The sequence below is a fragment of the Plectropomus leopardus genome, chromosome 7 (assembly GCF_026936395.1).
Source record: "Plectropomus leopardus strain MGB_pleo_1.0 chromosome 7, ASM2693639v1, whole genome shotgun sequence".
Taxonomy (NCBI): domain Eukaryota; kingdom Metazoa; phylum Chordata; class Actinopteri; order Perciformes; family Serranidae; genus Plectropomus; species Plectropomus leopardus.
In genome coordinates, this window is record NC_142182.1 from 22,581,464 (window position 1) to 22,603,387 (window position 21,924).

The 21,924-nt window shown below is 39.8% G+C and overlaps 1 protein-coding gene across 1 annotated transcript; it reads left to right on the plus strand.

The window, feature by feature from the left end:
* The first annotated feature begins 9,998 nt into the window (after positions 1-9,998).
* LOC121950454 (rhombotin-1-like) lies at positions 9,999-21,302 on the plus strand. The gene is made up of 5 exons (XM_042496455.2): positions 9,999-10,342; positions 12,355-12,568; positions 16,631-16,756; positions 17,082-17,190; positions 20,386-21,302. Exons 1-4 carry the CDS (start codon positions 10,321-10,323, stop codon positions 17,185-17,187), a joined length of 468 nt encoding a protein of 155 aa, XP_042352389.1. The 5' UTR covers positions 9,999-10,320; the 3' UTR covers positions 17,188-17,190; positions 20,386-21,302.
* The last annotated feature ends 622 nt before the right edge of the window (positions 21,303-21,924 follow it).

Sequence of the window (21,924 nt, forward strand, 5' to 3'; positions counted from 1 at the left end):
GATATGTCGCATCACGCCGCTCATACGTTCACCGCATTGAGCCACTATGTCGCCCTGATATGTCGCATCACGTCGCTCATATGTTCACCGCATTTAGCCATTATGTCGCCTTGATATGTTGCATCATGCCACTCATATGTTCACCGCACTGAGCATAAGTTCACCCCATGTAGGTGTGTTAGGCGATTGATAATGAAAAGGCAAGCCCCTTCCCTGCTGAAGAGAGACAGCTTGATCAGTTTAAGATGGTTAAGCTGGTTGACCAGCCTCTTTGACAAGCTTAAGGTATGTTTTCGCATAAGTTTTGATGTTTTAGCTGGTCGGAGCAGCTTGTGGTGATCACTCTAGCTGGTTTATCTGTTGAACTTCCAGTAAAATTCAAAGCAAATACATGTCCTTGAGTGTGGAGGCATAACGATGTCATGAGTTTATGCATAAAGATACTGTACATTTGCACAGCTTGACAGGCTGGTCACACTAGCATGTCAAGCCATCAAAGACCAGCGAGAGCTGGGTCAGGACCATCTTCGACCAGCTAAAACCAGCTTATGCTGGTAATGGTTTTAGTTGGTTTTAGCGAGTCGAAGATGGTCTTAGATGGTATGAAAGGCAAAAGGCATAAATCAGTTAGGCCTTTTATCATGTGTTATGCATAAAGATAAATGTGCACAGCTTGACAGGCTGATTACAGTGGCATGGCCAGGTAAACAGGCTGGTCACACCAGCATGTCAAACCATCAAAGACCAGCAACAACCAGGTCAGGACCATCTAAGACCATCTTTGACCCGCTAAAACCAACTAAAACCAGTACCGGCAAAAGCTGGTTTTAGCTGTTCGAAGATGGTCCTGACCCAGCTCTCGCTGGTCTTTAATGGCTTGACATGCTAGTGTGACCAGCCTGTCAAGCTGTGCAAATGTACAGTATCTTTATGCATAACCTCATGACATTGTTATGTCTCCATACTCAAGAACATGGATTTCCTTTAGTTCTACTGGACGATCAACAGATCAACCAGCTAGAGTGATCATCACAAGCTTGTCAAAGAAGCTGGTCAACCGGGTTAACCATCTCAAAGTGGTCAAGCTGTGTTTTTCAGCAGGGTGATCCATGGCAGCAGCCACATTTGATGGTCAATTTCCGGTTTTGCCAGTCCAGTGTCCAAATTTCAATCGGTTTAATTTATGCAAACCGGCAGAAATTTTGAAAACTGTAGTGCAAATGTCAATCGTCACCCTGATAAGGCTTCACAAGTATGACACCGTCTGAACTGTTAGGATCTGGCTCCACAGGTGGTGTTGGTTCATTTGGACAGAGATCCACAGATGATATGATATCATCTATGAGCCCTGGTGGATGCCAGTCATCCGGGTAAAGGACAGGTGTGTCCTCTTCAACCTCTGGTTGAACAGGGATCCTTCCCAGGGCTTTTTTACTGATCCACAACTTAACCTTCTGCATCACCGGCTTTTTTGCCTTTTGAAGAAGCAGTTATTTTCTTTCAGTTCTTCCTTTAAATTGTGGATCTCCAACGTCTGCTTATTGATTTCTTTTACGAAATGACTGGTAACGTTTCTGAGTTCAAACATTTCGTGTTCATGCCGCAATTGCTGACGCTGCTTGTCCCTGATGTCATTCTGGTGGATATTTTGAGAACCATTGAGGTTTTTCTTTAAAGAGGCAATGTCATTTCGAAGCTCCTCCTCAGTTTCTTCGTCCATCTCAATGGAGTCATCACTGTCAAGATGGTGTCTCATGACCTTAATGATGCTGGTTTTAAATTTTTTACTGTCCATGACAAGAGGTTTGCATGTATACAGGTCGTGTTTGAGACGATGATGTTCAAGTTCCTTTTTTCTAAAGACAGTCCTTTCCCTAATGAGTGCTGACACGGCGGCCTTCCTTTGACACTCAAAAAGGTTATTTTTCTGAGCCAGGTCCTGTTTCTCTTGGGCGGTCTTATTGAGTAACTCTTCTGTCTTTTTGAGTTCATTAAGTGTCATTTTCAATTCCTGACCTAAATCCTTGTTACTTGCGCTTAATTCCTCTAATTTCACTTCTAAAACAGCTTTAGCCTCTCTTTTTCTGCATCCTTTTTTTCTCTTGTTAATTTAACTATCTCCCTTTTATTTCCTTTAAGTAATGTGTTTTGATTTCGGACAGTCTCTGTTAAATCATAATTGTCTACTCTGAGATCTTTAAATTTACGGCTAATTCGTTTTACCTTCTCCTCTAACTGATAGACCTTGGACTTATGTCCCCGATTATCATCTCTATTCTTTTGTCTTGCCGTGCTTAATTTGATTTCTAAGTCAGTGTTGCACAACCCCTGTTTTTGAATATCTTGTGTGAGGTGATCTTCTGCCTGTCTATACTTCTTAACCTCAGTGATCCATCCATGTTCAAGATTTTTCACCTTGGCAGTGTATATTTCTTCCTGCATTTTTAACATCTCATTTCCTGCTTGTTCCCACTTAACCTGCTCCTCCTCTAGCCTCCTGTCAGAATCTGCCGCTATTCTCAAGAGATTAGACACTTGTTTCTCTTTCAGTTTGGAAATGGTTTTGTTGTAGGTGTCCTCACAGACACTTACCTTCTTTTTGAGATTTTTATCTGACCTTAGAAGAGCTTTATTGTAATGTGTGAGATGTTCCTCTAACTTTTCATTGTCTACTTCAAGTGTTTTCACATTTCTTTCACTGATCTTCAATTGGTTGCTCAGCTCCTGAATTTTCTCATTGGCAGTTTGTAAATCTGACTTGAGAAGGTCAATTTCTGTTTGTAGAGTGTCTTTTTGGATGTTGCATTCCTTGAAGGCTTTCTGCCAGCACTCAATTCTTGCTTCAAGTATTTCTCTTTCTTCAGGCTTCATTTTCATCTGCTCCATTTCAGCGGGTTCAAAATTGAATTGATTGAATTAAATTTAGTACAATGCTGTAAAACAGTCTAAACTTATTCTGTGTGTTTTGATAGGACAGCTATAGCCTTTTTTGTGGTTTACGTGGTGCAAATCTGTCAAACGGTTGAGCACTAACTGAACAAATTTATCATCAGCACTTGGTGGTGTGACGTCATCACAGTGTTCAAAAGTAAACAATTCTGTGCTTGTATCTGATGTTCACCATCAGTGCGTTCACATTAATAACCTGTTTATGGGTTTTTGGAGGACTACACTTACATGTTAGAGCATATAAACAGTATATTCCGTTTATGAGAAAACATGCCAGCTGGAGAGCTCTTAAAGAAACTGGAACGTCAATAACCGGTTTCTCTGTGCTCATGTTAACACCATATCCCGAATATGATCATAAGCAGGATAAGCTTCATAAGTTATTCATGTCCATCAGTACTTTTACATAAAGGCTACATGAATAGCCTGTTTCCATAGATATATACATATAGATAGAAGGTAGAAGAAGGTAGAAGGTCGATTTACTGGTCATTTTCTAAACAAAATTTTAAAAAACAAAATTAAAATTAACCTTGATCCTGCTACATCTTTGGAGTTGAAGGTTGAGATTTCATTTGATTAAAATGTTTTGTGGACTCCTGTTTGGAAAAATTCCCCAAAAACATTACAAGGTTTTGAAGACAATTTTGCATAGTGGCCAAAAATTGAATTAAAACGACTGTCAACACTGACTACTTTTAACTTGACGCAGTAACTTCCTAATAACCTTATGTAGTTATGTCACATGTAATGACATAGTTATCACACTTTACAATAAACTAAATCTAACATAACATATCTAAATCTTGAACATAACAAGCATAATTATTAGAGCCAGAAACATGATCTTTTTCTAAAGTTAGTGAAGTAGTTTTTGGCATCAGTAGAATACTTCTGGGTAGTATCAATAATGGTATAAGCATAAGTAATATATAAGTAATTGTGATAGATGTTTGTTCTTTTTAATCTTGTTTGCATCAGTGAATGTAAACAACTACTCCTAAGGTCTAGAATAAACCATCAAGCTCTACCTTTGACATATTTCAAATAGACTGGATGTGCCAAATTAGCATCGTGTTAATCCAATGAAGTTCAGATTGCAACATCTATACATGAAGAGTACGCAAGTTAAATAAAGATGTGCTTTTAATAAAAGTGCCTCTTTTGATTGCTCAATGCCTCTTTCACACACCCAAGTGGGAAATATTTGGTGAAGAGCAGACAGGGAGCACTGCAGCCTCCTCATACGTTCATCATCATCGCAGCGCATTAGGTAAATAAAAGCTGAATCTCTGCAGGAGTCTTTTTGGAATCAGTGAATGAAGCAAACACTTCTGTCAGTCACAGTCACACATTAACACATTTTAACATCCTTTTATGTGCAGCTCATAATATCTCACAGGCATTACAGCTTTTTATGTTTTTAGCTTTCAAACAAATGATCCCTGACATTTTCAGAGGGATGCATTTCATGAAAGACATTTTCTCTCCCTAAAAAAAATCAGATCTGCACAGGAAGTCATGCATTTTACATTTTTCCGACAGCAGCAAAAGTGTTTTTAGAGGAGCTCTTTGGTTGGCAGGAGCAGCTGTCTCACAAGAAAAAGAAAAGAGCTCCACCTACAGAGACTGAACAGAAAGTCTGAGGGAAAACACATCACAGTGCCACCTGCTGAGTTTGACTGACAGGCAATTTCTGGAGAGAAGCACCACTGGCATGAGCACTTAATAAAGATGTCAGGAAAATTAAATAAAACAAGATAAGTGAAATCTTCATATAAACTTCCATCTCTTAATCCTTCTCCCCTCCTTCTTCTCTGTCGTTCTCATTTTTGTCAGAGGGATGAGGAGTGCAGACGGATGGAGACAGAACCTCCAAGCGTGGCCTTGTAGCTTCAGGTCAGTGATCTTATTTGGCCCCTGCGTGGAGGAAGAATTGGTTTTGGCTGGACTGAGGAAAACCATCTGAACCAAGGGGATTGGATGCTGCTGGGACACCGCGAGAGCCAATCAGAAAGGCCATCGATCAGTTCCCCTTAATCTCACAGCTGGTGAGCACATCCCCACTCCAATCTAAAAGTCTGCAGCTTAGTCAGACTGACAGGGGATTGGACAGCATCCAAAGACTTGGACCTCTGACTGAAATGGATCCATGTTAGAGCAGTTTGTCCACAGCATCACATTCAGTATCCCTCTCTGCGGCTGCAATCCTGATTGCAAAAACAAATAGTAGTTAGCGTTGTTTAGTCTAGTGCCTCCTGCTTTTCCTTAAAATATGTGGAGACAATGTAAGTGGTGTAAAATAATAGGTTATTAACAATTCAAGTCACCTAAAAAAAGGGATACACATAATATTTCACTGACTGAAACACATGCTCCACCCCTGTAATCTCAAGGAAAACATCATTTGAACACTGAATGAATTGCTCAAGGGGCCTTTTTTATGCCGTATACTGTGTGTCATGCTGCATGAGTGCACACAGTGATTGCTTGCTGGATGTGTGTATATGCTGCATCTGAAGAGTTTGTTTCCAAAAATGAGACATCCATTCTCTGAAAAATGTGCTGCATCATCTGTTAAAAGTTCAGTGGATAGGATTTAGTGGGAAATACTGGCAGGAATGGAGTATATGTTTTCTTTAGTTTTAGCATCCAAGAGTAAAAACATGTTTTCATTACCTTAGAATTTATATAGTAGGGGTGTTGGGTGGCTCCATCCTTGCTGCAGCGGCCGTGGGTTCAATTCCAGCTCACAGCCCTTTGCTGCATGTCATCCCCTCTCTTTCCCCCTTTCACACTATCAGTCTTCTGTCCTGTCTAATAAAGGCAAAAATGCCAAAAATATAATCTAAAAAAAAAAATTAAAAAATTAAAAAACAGAATTTATATAGTAATGTAATGTATTATTGTTCGCTGGTGCACAGTAAATATGTTTTGTTCTTTCAACACTGGATTGTACTGTCAATGTGTTGAATGGCTAATGAACCCCATGATGGTCATCTGCTTTCTCTTTTTGAATGATGAATACAGATGACTGCTGTCTGCTGGTATGGAAAGTTGTCGTCTCTTACAAAGGGTGCTGAACATATTAGTGTTGCTTAGCCGTCAGTTGTAGTCTTTGCGGTGTGTTCACACGCAATTTTTAGGCCATGACACAGGCGACGTAGGGCAACGCAACATGCAAGTGATCAGAGAAAAAGGTGAGTAAACATTAGCAGGTGCTGGGCTACCAGCCAAGGACAAACACTGATTTGTAATATGAAACTGCTTTATTCTGTGTTTCTGGCAGTTTAAATCACCTGGCCTGTTTGTTTTTGAGAGGAAGAGACTTCTGCAGATAATTTGGCTTCCAGTAAAAATCCCCCTTACACTGAAGGAATACTAACCAGAATATCTTTCAGCTGGTTGCAATCTGTAAGCCTCACCACTAGATTTCACAAAATCTCACCAAATCTGTAACTTTGCAGTTAAAAGAAGCATGGAAACAAAATTCAGACTTTAATTTTGAATTTAGTGAGCACACACTTTTGATGAGTTCCATCTGGTTTTATTAAATATTGAATGAATGTAAAGAAGCTTTGTTTGAGAGGTGCATTATGGAAGGAATCATATGTAATCCTTTTCATATGTTATATGAATTGCTCGTGGTCTACTCGGTGTCCTGCAGTCTCCCATTACACTAAATGTTATATCCTGCTGTCTGTGCACTGAATACTGCTTTGTAAGACCTTGTATCTTCTTGCATTGACGCTGCCAAAACTCTGCAAATGAAGTGAATCTGATAAAGAGCTCGGTGTCAAAGAGATGCCCTCTAAAGCTTTTGTTGTCAGTTGCTGAATCGGAGCATCCCTTCATGTCACAGCAGGAAAAACACAGCAGGTGTAAATAAAATAAATGATGGCTGAATTCCATTTAGCTGCATCAGTTTCAGGGTCTTGGCTCACTGTTATTCTGTCAGGGATTTCGCTGACATTTGGATATTATTATTGGTTATTTTAATGCTATTGGTTACACCATTGGCAACACGTTGTCATCGTAAGTCATAACATATTGCTGCTTTGCAGTGGACCTACAAATCACCATATAAGGCTCTAGGTATCCCTCTGAGCCTGCTATAAACGTTCCTGGATGCCACTACTATGATGTCAACACAAGCACATGGTGGAATAACACTGAATGAAGTCTTGTTAAGGCAACAAAAGCACATGGCAACCAATGCCGGGATGTCAACAAATGCATATGCTAGCATTTTTTTTACACGCTGGTGGTGTAGAAAAAAAAAAAACTTCACATAAGAAGGGAAGTAAACACTGGACCATGTCCACACTGCATGAAAGTGTGGACATCTGCCGGTTCATCAGCACATAACACTGTGATGGGTTCTGTTTGAAGCATTTGTGGACATGAAATGTTCCTTTTGACATCGGGATCATACACTTGAAGCACTATCAAAGGCATCTGATGACCTCCACCAAAAGAAAATCCAGAAATTATCACAAAAAACTAAACATTAGTCTCACATTCATGTTGGTTTATTATCTCTTTCGCCAGAATTAAAATATCTTTTACTCCCTGAACATTGCATTTGGAAGAGAAAAAAAAATCTATTAAGTTATGGAGAATGATGGAAATGCAAACTGAATATAAATGGAAGAAAATGGCCTCTGAGTCTAAATAACACTAGTTTTCTCTTTCCAGTCTGACAAGAAGCAGGAGGCTGTGGTTTCGTATGCAAAACCATACGGCCTTGCTGCCACAAACTGCAGCGGTTTTCTTGTACTCCCCTTGACCAACTTCGGCTATTAGTGTATGAAATGTGCTGTGTGGCCTCTCATGGCATTATACCTGACAAACAGCCTTTCCACACAAAACACAGCCTAAATTTGTCTCTGCCCTTTTTCACACAGAGGACATGACGGCGAGGCGAGCTGCAGCAGATGGCCAAAAAAAGGCTTCCTATTTTCACAGACTGCTAATTAGAGCTCAAACCCCAGCTCACCTTTAATGTCAGCCACAGACTGCTTTTAGCGCAATTACCCTAATGGGGTCCGGGCCTGTGAATAGCCTGTAATGTTTAGCCTGGGCCTGGCATTGCATTGGAGTTTAAGGATGTCAAAATAAAGGACAAGAGGGGTCTAATGCACCGCGGATCCATTTATCACGCAGTAGACTGAGAACGAGACTTCAACCATGATTACCCAGAGAAACTATTTAATTAGAAGCATTAATAATTGAACTAATTAGCTCCCATGTGTCTGGCAAATGAAGAGGGAACCCGGAGCTTCACTTGAACCTCATCAGTTGATTAATTAGTCAGTTGATCGTTAGCTGTCTTGACGGCCTATATGCGATCAGATGAGAGGGCGGATAATGAGGGAATTGTCAGTCGATGGTGCTGGTTAATTAGTGTGACCTGATCCAGGGGCCATGTTAGAACAGTTGTTTATGCCACAGCTTCTAATGAGCAGGATTTAGGGCTGGATGATCTATTTGGAAAGCAGTGCTGTTTATGGACTGGCCTTGAAAATCCCCCAATAAAAATCACTATAATGTTCCAATAATCTATCCACAGGGACTAATGATGTGTCTGTGCTGCACAGGATTAACTTTAAATAATGACTTTGCCATACTTATGGTATTTTGATTCCTGAAGTCTCAATATAGTGACTTACACTATCACTGGGTGTTCCAGGGCTATTCGTGGTATCCCTAAAATATTCTTAAAATACTACAAAGACTCGGTTGTCTTTTGGTAGGTCTATTAAATGTAATTTTAGCTGGTTTCATCTGCAGTATTCCTATAATACTCAGGACTAACATAGTTTTACCAAAGGCTTTAGGCCTGCTAGACAGAGGTGGAAAAGGTATTCAGTCCTTTACTTAAAAGGGATATTTTTCTGATTTGTATCCAGCTTTGTATCAAAACAATGTGGGTAGTATGTATAGATGAACTGTGGTAACCTGCCCTCCTATAAGAAGTGCCCACCCCCCAGCGAAACTCCGCCAAAAGACTTCATTTGGCGTCGATTCTCTGGCTATCAGTCTGTTGCTCAAACTACTGGCTCTACTTCCTCATTTTCATATTACCCGCCAACCCTGCTGCCGCCAAGATTAAATAAGTAAGAGATATATAGATATATATATATATATATATATATATATATAGATATATATATAGGCTATATAAGGAAAAGTACCCACCGTCTATCCATGCCGCTGTCAGCTGGGTTCCTGTTCTCCAGCCTGTCCGTGACATCGAACTTACACACCAAAACAACCATGCACACACACACACACACACACACACACACACACACACACACACACAGAAAGACATACTCGTCCAAGCCATGAACACAGTTCTGCTCTACTGGCAACAGGTAAACAGTCTATAGCCAATTTTTTGCAGGTTTACCTGTGCTTGCAAAACCTGCGTACATGTGCTAATTTTGGTGGAAAAGGAAATAAAACCACAGGTGAATACACTAAAGTCATCATATTTATTATATGATATTCTACTTCTGCCAATTTATCCCCCTAAATCCTACACACTGGAACCTTAATGTTATTTTATATTACTGTAATATTGTGTACTCTCACCCTCATCTAAGTTATTACTTTTGCCTCAAAGAAAAAAAGACCAATAAGAAATTAACAAACGGAATATGTCTGTCTCTCTCTCGCACACACACACACACACACACACACACACACACACTCATACAGTACAAACACGCGCATGTGAGCGTGCGCGTTAAAAAGGCGCTGCATCTGCCGTGCTGAGAAGCCGGTGCTTTGACTACAGGGCACCCTGGAGATAATTGGTGTCCTTGGAGTTGAATAAGCTCATTCTAAAAGACCTCAGGCCCGGGCTGTCCTGGTGTGTGACTGTCTATTGAATAATTGATTCAGAGAGGGAGGGGGCGGTTACTATCAGATCTGAGCATAATGACTTTATATAATTAGCACGCAGCGTTGAAAAAAAAACCCCATTTGACTGTGGGAGTTTTTTTGCAGAGAGAGGGAGGGAGGGGGAGGGAGCTCTGCGAGGAGGCTCAGTCCGTGCTGAGGAGCACATCTGAGGGGAACAGCCGCAGCTTGTGCAGATACAGAAATGCTTATGCACTGACATCAGCTCAGATAAGACACACAGACACTCATGGTTTGTCCCTTCTGCTGGCAAGGTGATACCCGGGGACGCTGTTTTCATCCATCCGAGGGGCTATTTTTGTTAACGAGAAGCCCTCTTAATGTTTCTGTGGGCTCTCTGCGGGGTTATGAGGAGCGGAGCTGAAGTTTGAGCTTCTGTGTTTATTATCGCTTTTCGGGCTGCTTTCCTGGGTGCTGTTGTTGGATTGTTTTCCAGAAAGAATGGTGCTGGACAAGGAGGAGAGTAAGTACAGAGGACTAAGATCTGTTTTCCTTCACGTAGGGGAGACCGGGACGGTTGCAACAATTTTTGCATTTCTTTCACTAACTCAAAGCTTATTGGACCACAGCAACCACATCTTCATATATTATACTTATATCTCTTTGCTATTTATCCGTACCATTTTAACATATGACATATCATTCACAATATGTAGCCTATTTGAATAAAAGAAGTCAGACGTTGCAACTGACCCCAACCCTGGGGACATTCTGGCATAGGGAAGGATGCAACATGTTAAAAACAGGCTACATTAAATTTCATTAATTAACTTTTCCATGTTGTCTCAATAAGCATAGTATGCTGAAAATATGTGCTCCCTCTCTCTTGGAATACTGAAAACAGAATAAAATTTCTGTGTATGTTAAACATTAATAGCTTATACTGTACTGTTACAATAATGAGGTTATGTTAAAACAAAATAATTAAATGATTGTGTTTGAACTCAGTTTTGATAAATTAATTCAAAAGATGAGGATGGTATGATAAGAATACTGATCCTGAAAAAACTTAATGTCATACCTCCAAAACAATTTTTTTTCAATAAATGCAGCAGCAGATATTGAACTTGTCTTCTGTCCTCCTGTCTAACTGAGCATGTGCAGTATGAAAACCATCACTCTGGCGTGTTTCTTCCTGGCGAAATAACAGCTGTTGCAACAGCTTGTGTTGCAACTTTCCCCAGTCTCCCCTATTTCCTTTTTCTTTGATGTTAAAATAGGACAACCAGAAGGGTTTTGAGGACTGGCAAGGACTGTGCAAGAAATTAAAAGAAAATGTTTGTAGAAAACAGATGTTATCCCCACTTGTCAAGATTAACAAAGTTGATTCCTCCCCAACAGCAAACTAATATTATGTTCTTACGAGAACTGAAATTTTAGGCATAATGTAACTAATAAGCGCTGTAATATGGCCTTAGACATTTTTCCCAATATTACATTAATGTTGGGGATTACATTTGTTCCTAACTTTGCATTCAAGATAATCTAAATGGTTAGATATTGTTTGATATCACTATAAATTACTGTCACGTACATGTCGGCTAAATATTTCTTATGTATCTCCTGTGTTATCTGCCACATAAAAAGGTATCTGGACAAAAAAATGCATTTGATTATTATTTTAAAGGGGCAGCTGGATTTTAAGGGGGATATATCAGCAGAAATGTAATATGATGAAATAACTATGCTTATAATCATTTGAAAATAAGAAATGTTGTATTTTTGTTACCTTAGAATGGGCCGTTTTTATCAACATAGGGAGCAGATCCTCTTCCACATAGATTGCCAGGTCCGTTTGACTTATGCAAATAATTCAGCTCCCAGTAAAAACCCTCTGAACATCTGGATTTTAAGTTATTAGAGAAAATGCAGAGCACGTATTAACAGGTGCTAGTTTTGTGGCGACATGCTAAACAGCGCTGGAGAAAAAACGATTTGCAACGTGAATTTTTAACTTTATTCATGTTTTTCTAGCAGTTAAAATCACCTGATCCATTTGTTTTTGAAAGAAAGAGGCCTCTCAGTTAAAATCTCTTGAATGTCTGGATCTTAGGTTATCAGATCAAAAAGATGAGCACAGATTAACAGGTGCTAGCCTCTGACATGCTAAACAGTGTTGGAAAAACACTGACTTGTAACATAAAACTTCTTTATTCTGTGTTTTTACTGATTTTAATCACCTGGTTAGTTCATTTTGACGAGGAAGAGACCTCTGTCGATATTTCGGTTCCTAGTAAAAAGAAAACTATAAAGGAATTCTAACCAGCTGAAGCTTCAGCTGGTTGTGATCTGCAATCCTCACCACTAGAAGCCACGAAATCAACCTAAATTCTACACACTGCTCCTTTATTATTCCCATGAATTCAGTTGTTAATCATAAGGGTCTTCTCTACTTTCCATGTGTTTCTGAATTTTTCTGTTTTAACCCAATGTGTGTCTGTCACTTTGTCTACCTGTTGGATTGCTTCCTGCCAGGTGTGTCGCTCGTGTCCCTCCAGTCCAGAGAGAAGCCGAGGGGATGTGCCGGCTGCAACGGGAAGATCCGTGACCGCTTCATGCTGCAGGCGCTGGACAGGTACTGGCACGAAGACTGTCTGAAGTGTGCCTGCTGTGACTGCCGCTTGGGCCGGGTGGGCTCCACCCTCTACACCCGGGCCAACCTCATCCTCTGCCGCAGGGACTACCTGAGGTAACCGACCTACAGGTGTATCTGAACTGAAAGAGGGAAAGAAAATGAATACTGGAAACAAATAATTTCAACAAACAGTGCTGGTTTCATCATAGAAGTCAAGTGCAGATTTTGCAGTATGATAATGTTAAAGTAGACACTGTAAGACTGACATATTGGGCTGAAGCAGACTGTTTTGACTATATATCTATTCAGGATGAAAAGTCTGATAATGGAGGTTACTAGAGATATAAATCTGAATCTGAGAGCCTCCCTTTGACAGTCGAGCAGAAGGAAAGTGTGCAGATCTGTAATTAACACGAGGACAGATTTAAACACGAGAGAGCAGATAAATGTACAAACACAAACATGCATGTGTCATTCTAACACAAAAAAGGGAAGCAACGGCTTTCAGTTATGCTTCCAAATGTGGATTGCTGACTGTGTAAACTATCTTTTATCAAGTAAGATGACGTGCTGACAAAACTTTAGGATGATTCAGTTAAACTTTCAGTCAAAACCTCACAGAAGGTCTGTTATGTTTCTGAGAAATCCATAGCAAGTCCAAACATGTTTTACCTATGTTTGGATGAGCTACTGGAGTCTGTTTCAAGTCATTGTATTGGGACTGTGTATTGAAGTCCTTAATGGATACACTGTTCTGCTTTCTACTGAACCTGAACAGGATTTATCTTGTGTAGGGGTGTGTTGTTGGCAGCTGGATCTGTGTATTAAAGCAAAAGTATTACATTCTTCTGCTCTGCTTTTTTAATGAACTTTCATGCCAATTTTTCTGAGGCCTTTTTTTCAGACAATAAAAAATGATAAGATAAAGAAATGGGAGAATAAAGGATGAACTTATCAGAAATGTTAACCTTTTGAAAACTAAGCAAAAAAAGGGAATATGTTAAAGGTTTTCTATGCAACAATCAGAGCGTTAATAAAGCAGCAGCTCCTCTACTGTGACTGAACCGCTGGGTAAAAAATACCCTGAATGAGTGCAGAACATTTTTTAACTCAAGACACTCTAAAACTGACAAACAGCGTCAGCTGCTTCATTGTAAAATGAACAAGATGGACAAAAATTTAATAGGTGTGCATTAGAGGTGCTGATAGGTGGATTTTGTTAGCATTTACAGAGATATAGGCTGGCTGTTTTTCTTCTATTTCCTGTCTTTTTTTGCCAAGTTAAGCTCCATTTACATATAGAGTATCTGTTTCTTAACTTTTGGCAAGAGAGCAAATAAGAAAATTTGCCAGAATGTCAGACTACTGCTTTCAGTACATTACTCCAAGTCCAGCAGACACCACATTGAAGTGTCTCTGCTTGTTCCGACTATCTGCCTTGTAATTGGGGGCAGGAGGAGTAATAACACTTGTCCCATCTTGGGGTACTCTTAACAAACCCTTCAGATAAAGATAAATGTTTTAGGAATATCTGAACAGTTCTGTCTGAACCCAGCCTCTAATGTCTGTGAATCACTCCACAATGAATGGTCTATGTTTTAAATAACTTTGGATTTTAGTCTTTTGACCATGAATCTTGATGACACCACTTACGCACAAATCTAAAGCCTGGCTCAAACAGCTCCTCTGAGAATTATATAGCCTTCCTTTTCTGGAATAATGACGTCTGGTGTGTCAGGTCAGCAGGAGAACGCCTGATATCTCAGCCACATTGCTGAACTCATGTGTTAGTCTCATGTACAATCCAGCTGGATTTGGTTGGAGCTAAGTCTCTCATTAGCTGTGCTGCACTTAAGAGACCAAAACCCCTTTTGACAGTTAAATTGGCTAGATTGCCTCCTGTTTTCCTCATCATTGCAAGGGTGCAGACCAAAAGCCTTTGAAGAGCAGGATTAAAACCATGTGATTTCTTTTAATTGGACCATTAGTAGAGAATTAGCATTGAGCTCCGTAGCCTCGTTAAGGAGAAGGAAAAAACCCACCAGGTGCCCGCTCAGGATTCAGCCTCATTAGATCAGAACATTCCCTTAATTAGGACTTGCTTTTGTTCCCGTGTTGGTCACTTGTTTGATGACGTTTTTTTTTCATTTGTCTTTCGATAGCTCTGGGAGACACACGCTCGCAGCTTTCCTCCCTCTTTTTTTTGCGGATGTCGTTTTTCATTGCGAATCCTCCCAAACCTCCTTTTTCTATTTGGCCTTTAATGGAAAATGGAAATCAGCAACTTATCTTCATGTGTGTCAGGCTCTCAGGGAGCCGTTTGTTCCTTCTTATAGAGGTGAATGAGAGGTGAAGCAATCTGCAGCTGGTCAGCAGCACTGAGTCACAAAGTATTTAAAAAACAACGCAGGGTTTGTTCTCAGGTAGTTTGAGGACACAGTTCAAATGGTGTCAGATTAAGTGTTCGTTTCAGGGAAGTGTAGTGCCTGTAATGTCCTATGAGGCAAAAAACACCCATTTGGTTCTTAAAGTAAGTGACATTTTCGTATAAATGTTGACATTTTCATATCAATGAATCAACATTTGGCAGCTCTCTATCAGCAGATAATGCAAAAGAGATTCAAGTTTTATCTAGTTTATGAAAGATTTTACAACTCTGAGAGAACTTTCACAACAGGTGAAGCATCTGAAGTTTCCTGCAGCAGCAGAAGTTTATTTAGAACAGGAAAAAAGAAGCTGTTATCTGAGGCGCCCAGTAGCTCACCTGGTAGAGCAGGCACCCAATGTACAAAGGCTATGTCCTTGCTGCAGCAGCCACAGGTTCGATTCCAAGCCATGGCCTACTGCTGCATATCTTCCCCTCTCTCTCCCCCTTTCAAGCTACACCCATCCTATCTTATAGGATCCTATCATCCTAGTAATCCTTACAGAAGAACATTGTTACAACATGGGACACATTATTCCAAGATGGCTTATCACATCATGCACACCAGTGGAGACTAAATTAGGCATGCTCACATGGGCCTGTCATGATAATTACATTATTGATTTATAGAAGTCATGCCACTGTATCGTACGATACTGCCCTCATAGTCCAGGAGATATGTGAAAATTATGCTCACTTTTCATAAAAGCACGAAACTTGGTACACACAGTTTTGGGCCCTGACTCTGTGCGGAAATGGAGCCATCGCAAAAATGCCTTGTGGAGTGTACAAAGTGAGCATAACACTTGAAAATTTGCAAATATCACCTACACTATTGTGTTTACATGTGTATTTTTTTAAATGCCAACGCCAATGCCAAAAAATTTTAGCTGTTACGATGCCAGAATAAACACCACCAAAACAGAAGCATATTTTTTCATGGCGCTGTAGCCAAATGAGCAGAAAAGAATATGCTGACACGTGTTTTGCTTTCATTTCTGGTTAAATTTAAAGTGAATTGCTCTTTGAAAGGGTGTACTTACATTATTATGCTATGATATTATATTTTTGAATGGCATAAAATGATCTTTAAAATGACAATAATACCATTTATTGCATTGATTTCTGGGACAATATACTCCGTTAAACTTATTCTATACATATTCTCTTCAAGATGAATTGTAACAACTTCGGTCATCCATTAACGTTTCCTTTTTGTCAGTGTTGTTATTGGGAGCTTGTTCGCATGGCTGTAGATATGTTAATTAGCTAACATTAGCTTGATTGTATCATTGTAATTACCTGGGTTTAACTGCCAACAACAGCAACTTTGCAGTTTTATTTTGGCTCTAGATTGTTGCAGTTATCTTGTGTATGGGAGATATCATAGAAATGTCTCTCACTCCTACTCAGAATTACGACATTGCTGTTGGTAATGTTTTCACCCACTGAGCTACTATAAATTATGTGCAAAATCCTTACAATATGATGTAAGCCTTGCATTAGTAGCAGCAGCAACAAGCCAGCAATAATGCACAAAATGTAGTGCAGTTGACTTTAAAATAAGTGGTTTACATTAAAAAAGTGTGCATGAGCAACATCTGTGACTCAGACGTAGGGTCCTGTTGAACTACTTTCAGGCCTGTCCTCCCTTTATCTCAGTGTTTTTTTTTCTTTTCAACTCTTGGCTGAAATGTATCTTAAGTGCGTCCAGACTACAGGTCTGCTTGTCGCCCTCTTTCCCTTTGCAGGCTCTTCGGGGTGACGGGGAACTGTGCAGCCTGCAGTAAGCTGATCCCTGCCTTTGAGATGGTGATGAGAGCCAGAGACAACGTCTACCATTTAGACTGCTTTGCCTGTCAGCTCTGCCGCCAGAGGTAAGATTAGGGGAGCAATTAGCCAGGGAGATCAAATTCAGTTGACTTATCTGGGAGGTGCACTAGCGAGCTCACTGGTCATTATGAGCGGATCACCAATGCATTGTAATCAAAATGTGATGAAAATTACAGCGCTGTTTAAACCTCCAGGGGGTTAAAAACTTTGTATATCACTCGGGTAGTTAATCAGCCGGCAATCACGCAAGATTAATTTTCTGATTATCATAGCAGTGCTGAAAATATGCCTGAAATGTTCCTCCGGGACCTCATGATTCACTTGAGCTCAAGCAAAGACCCAGTTCCATATTTTTATTTCTCTCTGCAGATTTTGCGTGGGAGACAAGTTTTTCCTCAAGAACAACATGATCCTGTGCCAGCTGGACTATGAAGGAGGCCATCTTAATGGCAGCGTGGAGAGGCAGCCTCAGTAAGAGGTAATATTCTGATGACGATGAGTTACAGCCCCAGGCAGCTGCTCTGACAGTTTGAACTAAGACATGCGCAGAGATATCTGGAACATATACAAGTGAGCTCACAAAACTCATCCCAAATATGACCATATGTAGACATGAGACTTCAAACCAGAGGCTGCTGACATTATCATTCCGAGATATGTTGCAGCATTTTGTCTGTGGAAAAAGTCTGCATTATGTGACATGCAGTATGGGAGCATATGCTCAGTTTGGAGGGCAGTTTATGAAGATGGATTGATGTCTGATAATTGAATGAACATTTGTGAATATCTCAAGCAAATATAAAGCAGGCTGAAAAGCGGCTGTGGCTCGTTCATTACTGCATTAAAATCTCAAAGGTACTTTATAATCCTCTCAATGAAATGGATAATGGAGTGAAACTTATAAATCAGCGAAGAAAGGGTGGTTATACGGTTTAATGATGATGATGATGAAGGTGCTCCATTTAAAACATGGTTTAAAGCTATAGATATCAATATAACTTTTATGTATACATGTCTACTGAATATTTTCATGCCTCTGTGCTGGCGCCAGCTGTAGCCGGAGACATTATCTGTTTTGGTTGTCTGTATGTCCCATTTTTGTGAAAACGATATCTTAAGAGGGAATTTCTTCAAATTTCGCACAAACGTTCATTTGGACTCAAGGATGAACTAACTCGATTTTGATGGTCTATGGTCTAAGGTCAAGGTCACTGTAACCTTGATTGTCCCATTCTCGTGATGGAATTATCTCAAGAAAACCTTGAGAGAAATTCTCCAAATTTAGCACAAATGTCCACTTGGACTCGGGAATAAACTGATTAGCTTTTGGTGGTCAAGCGTTTGGTCACTGTGAACTTGTGTCTGTCTCATTTTGGTAAAGGTGATATCTCAAGAACACCTTGAGGAAACTTCCTGATTAGATTTAGGTGGTCAAAGGTCAAGGTCACTGTGGCCTCACGTCCTTCCCATACACGTAAAGGCAATGTGCCACCTCATTGTTTATGGAATTCAGTGATAATGTCATCAAGTGTACTTTTGTACCAAAGTTGAAGAAAGTTTCTCAAGGTGCTCTGGAGATAACTTCCGTACATGCTCCATCCTGGTTTGAACATTAAAGATTTCAGCTTCAAAATCAGATTTCAAATGGTCTTCTTAAAAAAGAAAACAAGACGTATCAATATTATATGTTTCTTTGTCCTTTAGTCCTGTTGCTGTCCCTCAAAGCATCACAGGCTGCTTAAAATGTGCAGTTTCTTCTTTGGAAAATACATTTTTCAAACAGTTGCCTCTCACTGAAAGTCACTGAGTTTCCTGCAGGTTTAAAGGGGCCTTAAAACAGGCCACCTTTAAAGCTTTACACAGCAGACAAATAAATCTTGTGGGAGTCAGAGCTCTTGATGGGCGTGAGCGGTGGTCGGCTGTGAGGGAAGATGAGAGAAGTTTGAAAGCAAGTGCAGCAGGCACCACAAAATCCACAATTATGAAGGATTCAGGGCTCAAAAACAGACCCTGAAGCCACCAGCAGCCCAGCCTATCATTATGATACTAACTGTACAACTACAGTTCATAAAATACAAGACACCACACTGGACAACTGATGCACTCTGGAAGTGGAGAGTTTTTCTTTTTTTGTTGTTTTTAGGTCTTCCAGAGTTCATGCTGAAACCACTTTAGACTTTAGTCGATCATTTTTCTTTTTCTAAATAAAAATCTTGATGAATTTCAGGACTTGACCAACTTATCGTTAACTGAGGTGAAAAATGAGGCATCTCTTGTCATTTGCTGTATGTTTTGTTTGGAGTGCCTTTAACGGGATTATACTTAAGAAATGTGGCTCCGGTGAAGGTTTTCTGGCTTCCAGATGCTCTTACTCTTTTAATGTTCTCTCAAGACCCAAATAACTTTGTTGATGTTGGATTTTTAAAGATTTATTTAAACTTTTGTCAAAGACTAAATGTGACCACTGGACCACTGGTTTTTATGTGTATTGTTCTTGGTTCTCTCCCCTCTTGAATTATACAGTAACTTTTCTGATGTGCCCTTCCTGCCCCTGAGCCTTCACTGTAGATATAATGTAACAAAAATAATAAAAATCTGATTCTGCATTTATTTTGAATATAAACTGAATTATGTGTGCGTAATTATGTGAAACAATTAGATAAATGACCATTTGGTTCTATTCCACACACTCACGTCGTACTTGGTTATACTGTTATAATTAGAATATATTGTACTTTAGTCAGTTGAGCTTATTAATTCCTGACTCAAAATGCTAAAGTGAAAACAGGGGAAATCTACTCAAAGGCTCCTTTTATAGGATTTGTTGACTACAAGAAAAATGTAAAATAATACCTGTAAAAGGCAACAAACAGAATAAAAGAAAATGTTGATTTTGTTATCTGCAAATGAGTGAGAAGCAGGATTTAGCCTGAGTAAGTGGTGCTGACTATGGGTCATGATATCTCACAGACACCTTGAGTGAATTCCATAACATTGGGCACTAACGTTTATTTCTACTTAACAATGAACTGATAAGATTTTGGTAGTCAAAGGTCAAGGGTGCTGTGACCTGACAAAACATGTTTTTGGCCAAAACTCAAGAATTCATACACTAATTATGACAAAAATTCACACAAATGTCTAACAGTAGCTATATAATGATGATGTGATCATTTTATACCTAACAGGTCAAAGGTCAGCCTCACTGTGACATCATAATGTTCTGCAAAAACACTTTTCTGGCCATTACACAACGTCATATCACTGGAAGAGAAGGGAAGACATTAGTCAGATGCTGAATTGGTGACACTTAAATTGGGTGTCCACCTTGAAACTGTGCTGATTGTTCAGATCTTCTGTGCTGCCGGGGAAGATGTGTGTGAAGCATCCATGTTTTCACTGACACGGATGTAAACTGTAAGTGCAACTCGAGTGGTGCACAGAGGCATACAACCATGAGGCGGTACTTCAGTTCCAGGAGAGAAAACATGCTTTTCTACTGAAAATGCCCTTGTAGCAAATCACCTGGCGACAATTTATCATAACACATATAACTTTTGTTATTTTTTAGCACAATAAGTGGACACATGAAGCTCATTACATGTTTTTTTTTTGAGCCACACAGAGTGACCTGGAGTTGTTTTACACTTTCTTCTTCTTCTTCTCTCTGCAGATCAGAACAGGCTGACTGTGAAACAGTTGGACTATGACACTCACAGCAGCAGTCTTCATCAGCTTCCTGTTTCTGACTGAAGCTTGTGTGGAAACAACATTGATGGAACATGTTTCCAATAACTGAACTCTTTATTGCAGAGCTGTGTGGAAACTATCCTAACATTTCTTTCTGATCAGACGGACCAGAGATCAGCCAGGAAGTGAAAACGGAAAAACTATCTCCAGGATGTTTAATGTGGGCTCTGATGGTTCTGCACTTCTTCTTTTGCATTCGACAAATAATTTGAAGAGTCTGTTCACTAAACTGGAAACGCTAGCCGGATGGAGGGGAGCCAATCAGGCCACACATAGCAACAACCAAGTCATCCATCACAGAGAAAAATACTAGGCTGTCTTTTTAAACTTCTCTCTGATTGTCAGATTGTTCTGGCAGTTGCTGAGCTGTCCTTTGTGGTGAACTCCACCCATCTGGCATGTAGGAAGCCACAAAACAAACTGAAACATATTCGCAAATAAATACATTTGAAGACGGAGGATCGACTTTCTCTGTCATCTCTTTTAAGACTCGACTGAACTGAATGGTCAAACCCACCGTAGTTTTGTTTTCACCCTGATCTCAAGCTGTTTTTTCTTGATTAATTAAACTGGATTTAATGTCAGTTTGTGTGCCAATTATTGATGTTGAGTGTGACATCAGAGGGAGGAAGTCATTTAAAGATCCCCTTTCAGACATTAAGATATATAGGTTACAGCCCGTGGGACAAACCACAGCCCCCATTAGAGAGCTGGGTGCCCACCTGACAATTTTCTTCTTTGCAGTAAGCATAAAGAGATTCACACTGGGAATTGTTTTTGTACTTTTAGTAACATAATATGCCAGAGTAAATAAAACAGCATAAAAACAGAGCTTGTTTTTTTTTTTTTTAAAAAAAAAGCACTAGAGTTTTTTTTTGTTTGTTTTTCTTTAATCAAAATTTCGGGCCATTTTCTTTGTCACCTTTTACTGATGTCTTGCAATTTTTGAGAAATCTCTTGCAAAGTTGGTCATTTCCTTTTTTTTTTTGAAAGAAATCAAACCAATTTGCTCAGGTTACACAGGGTTAAATAGCTGGTGAGAGAAAACTGATGCTGAGCCAGGTTTTGGAGGATAAATATTCCCTCCACTTAGGTTTCAGAATTAAACAAAATCTCCCTCAAACAGAACAGCAAACTACAGCAAAGAAGTCTCTAAAGAGCCTCAAGTCTCTGCTGCTAACACAAGCTTTTCATAAAACTGAGGGAGGATCATGGCGTCCTGAGTGTGCATTTTCTCACCAGCCTTCAAAAGAGGGTGTTGTCACACCCTGATTGGCCCAGAGGGGATATGCACCAAGCTGCTCTCAATTCTTAATCAGGAATCAGTCCTCACACCCTGCGCAACAGGTGATCTGAATAACTCTTCAATCAACTCAGGGGAAATGTGACTTTCAGCCAAAATGAATGGGGAAAGGAAAAAGGCAGCAAGTGCCAAAGAATGGAGGACTGATACAAATTCAGT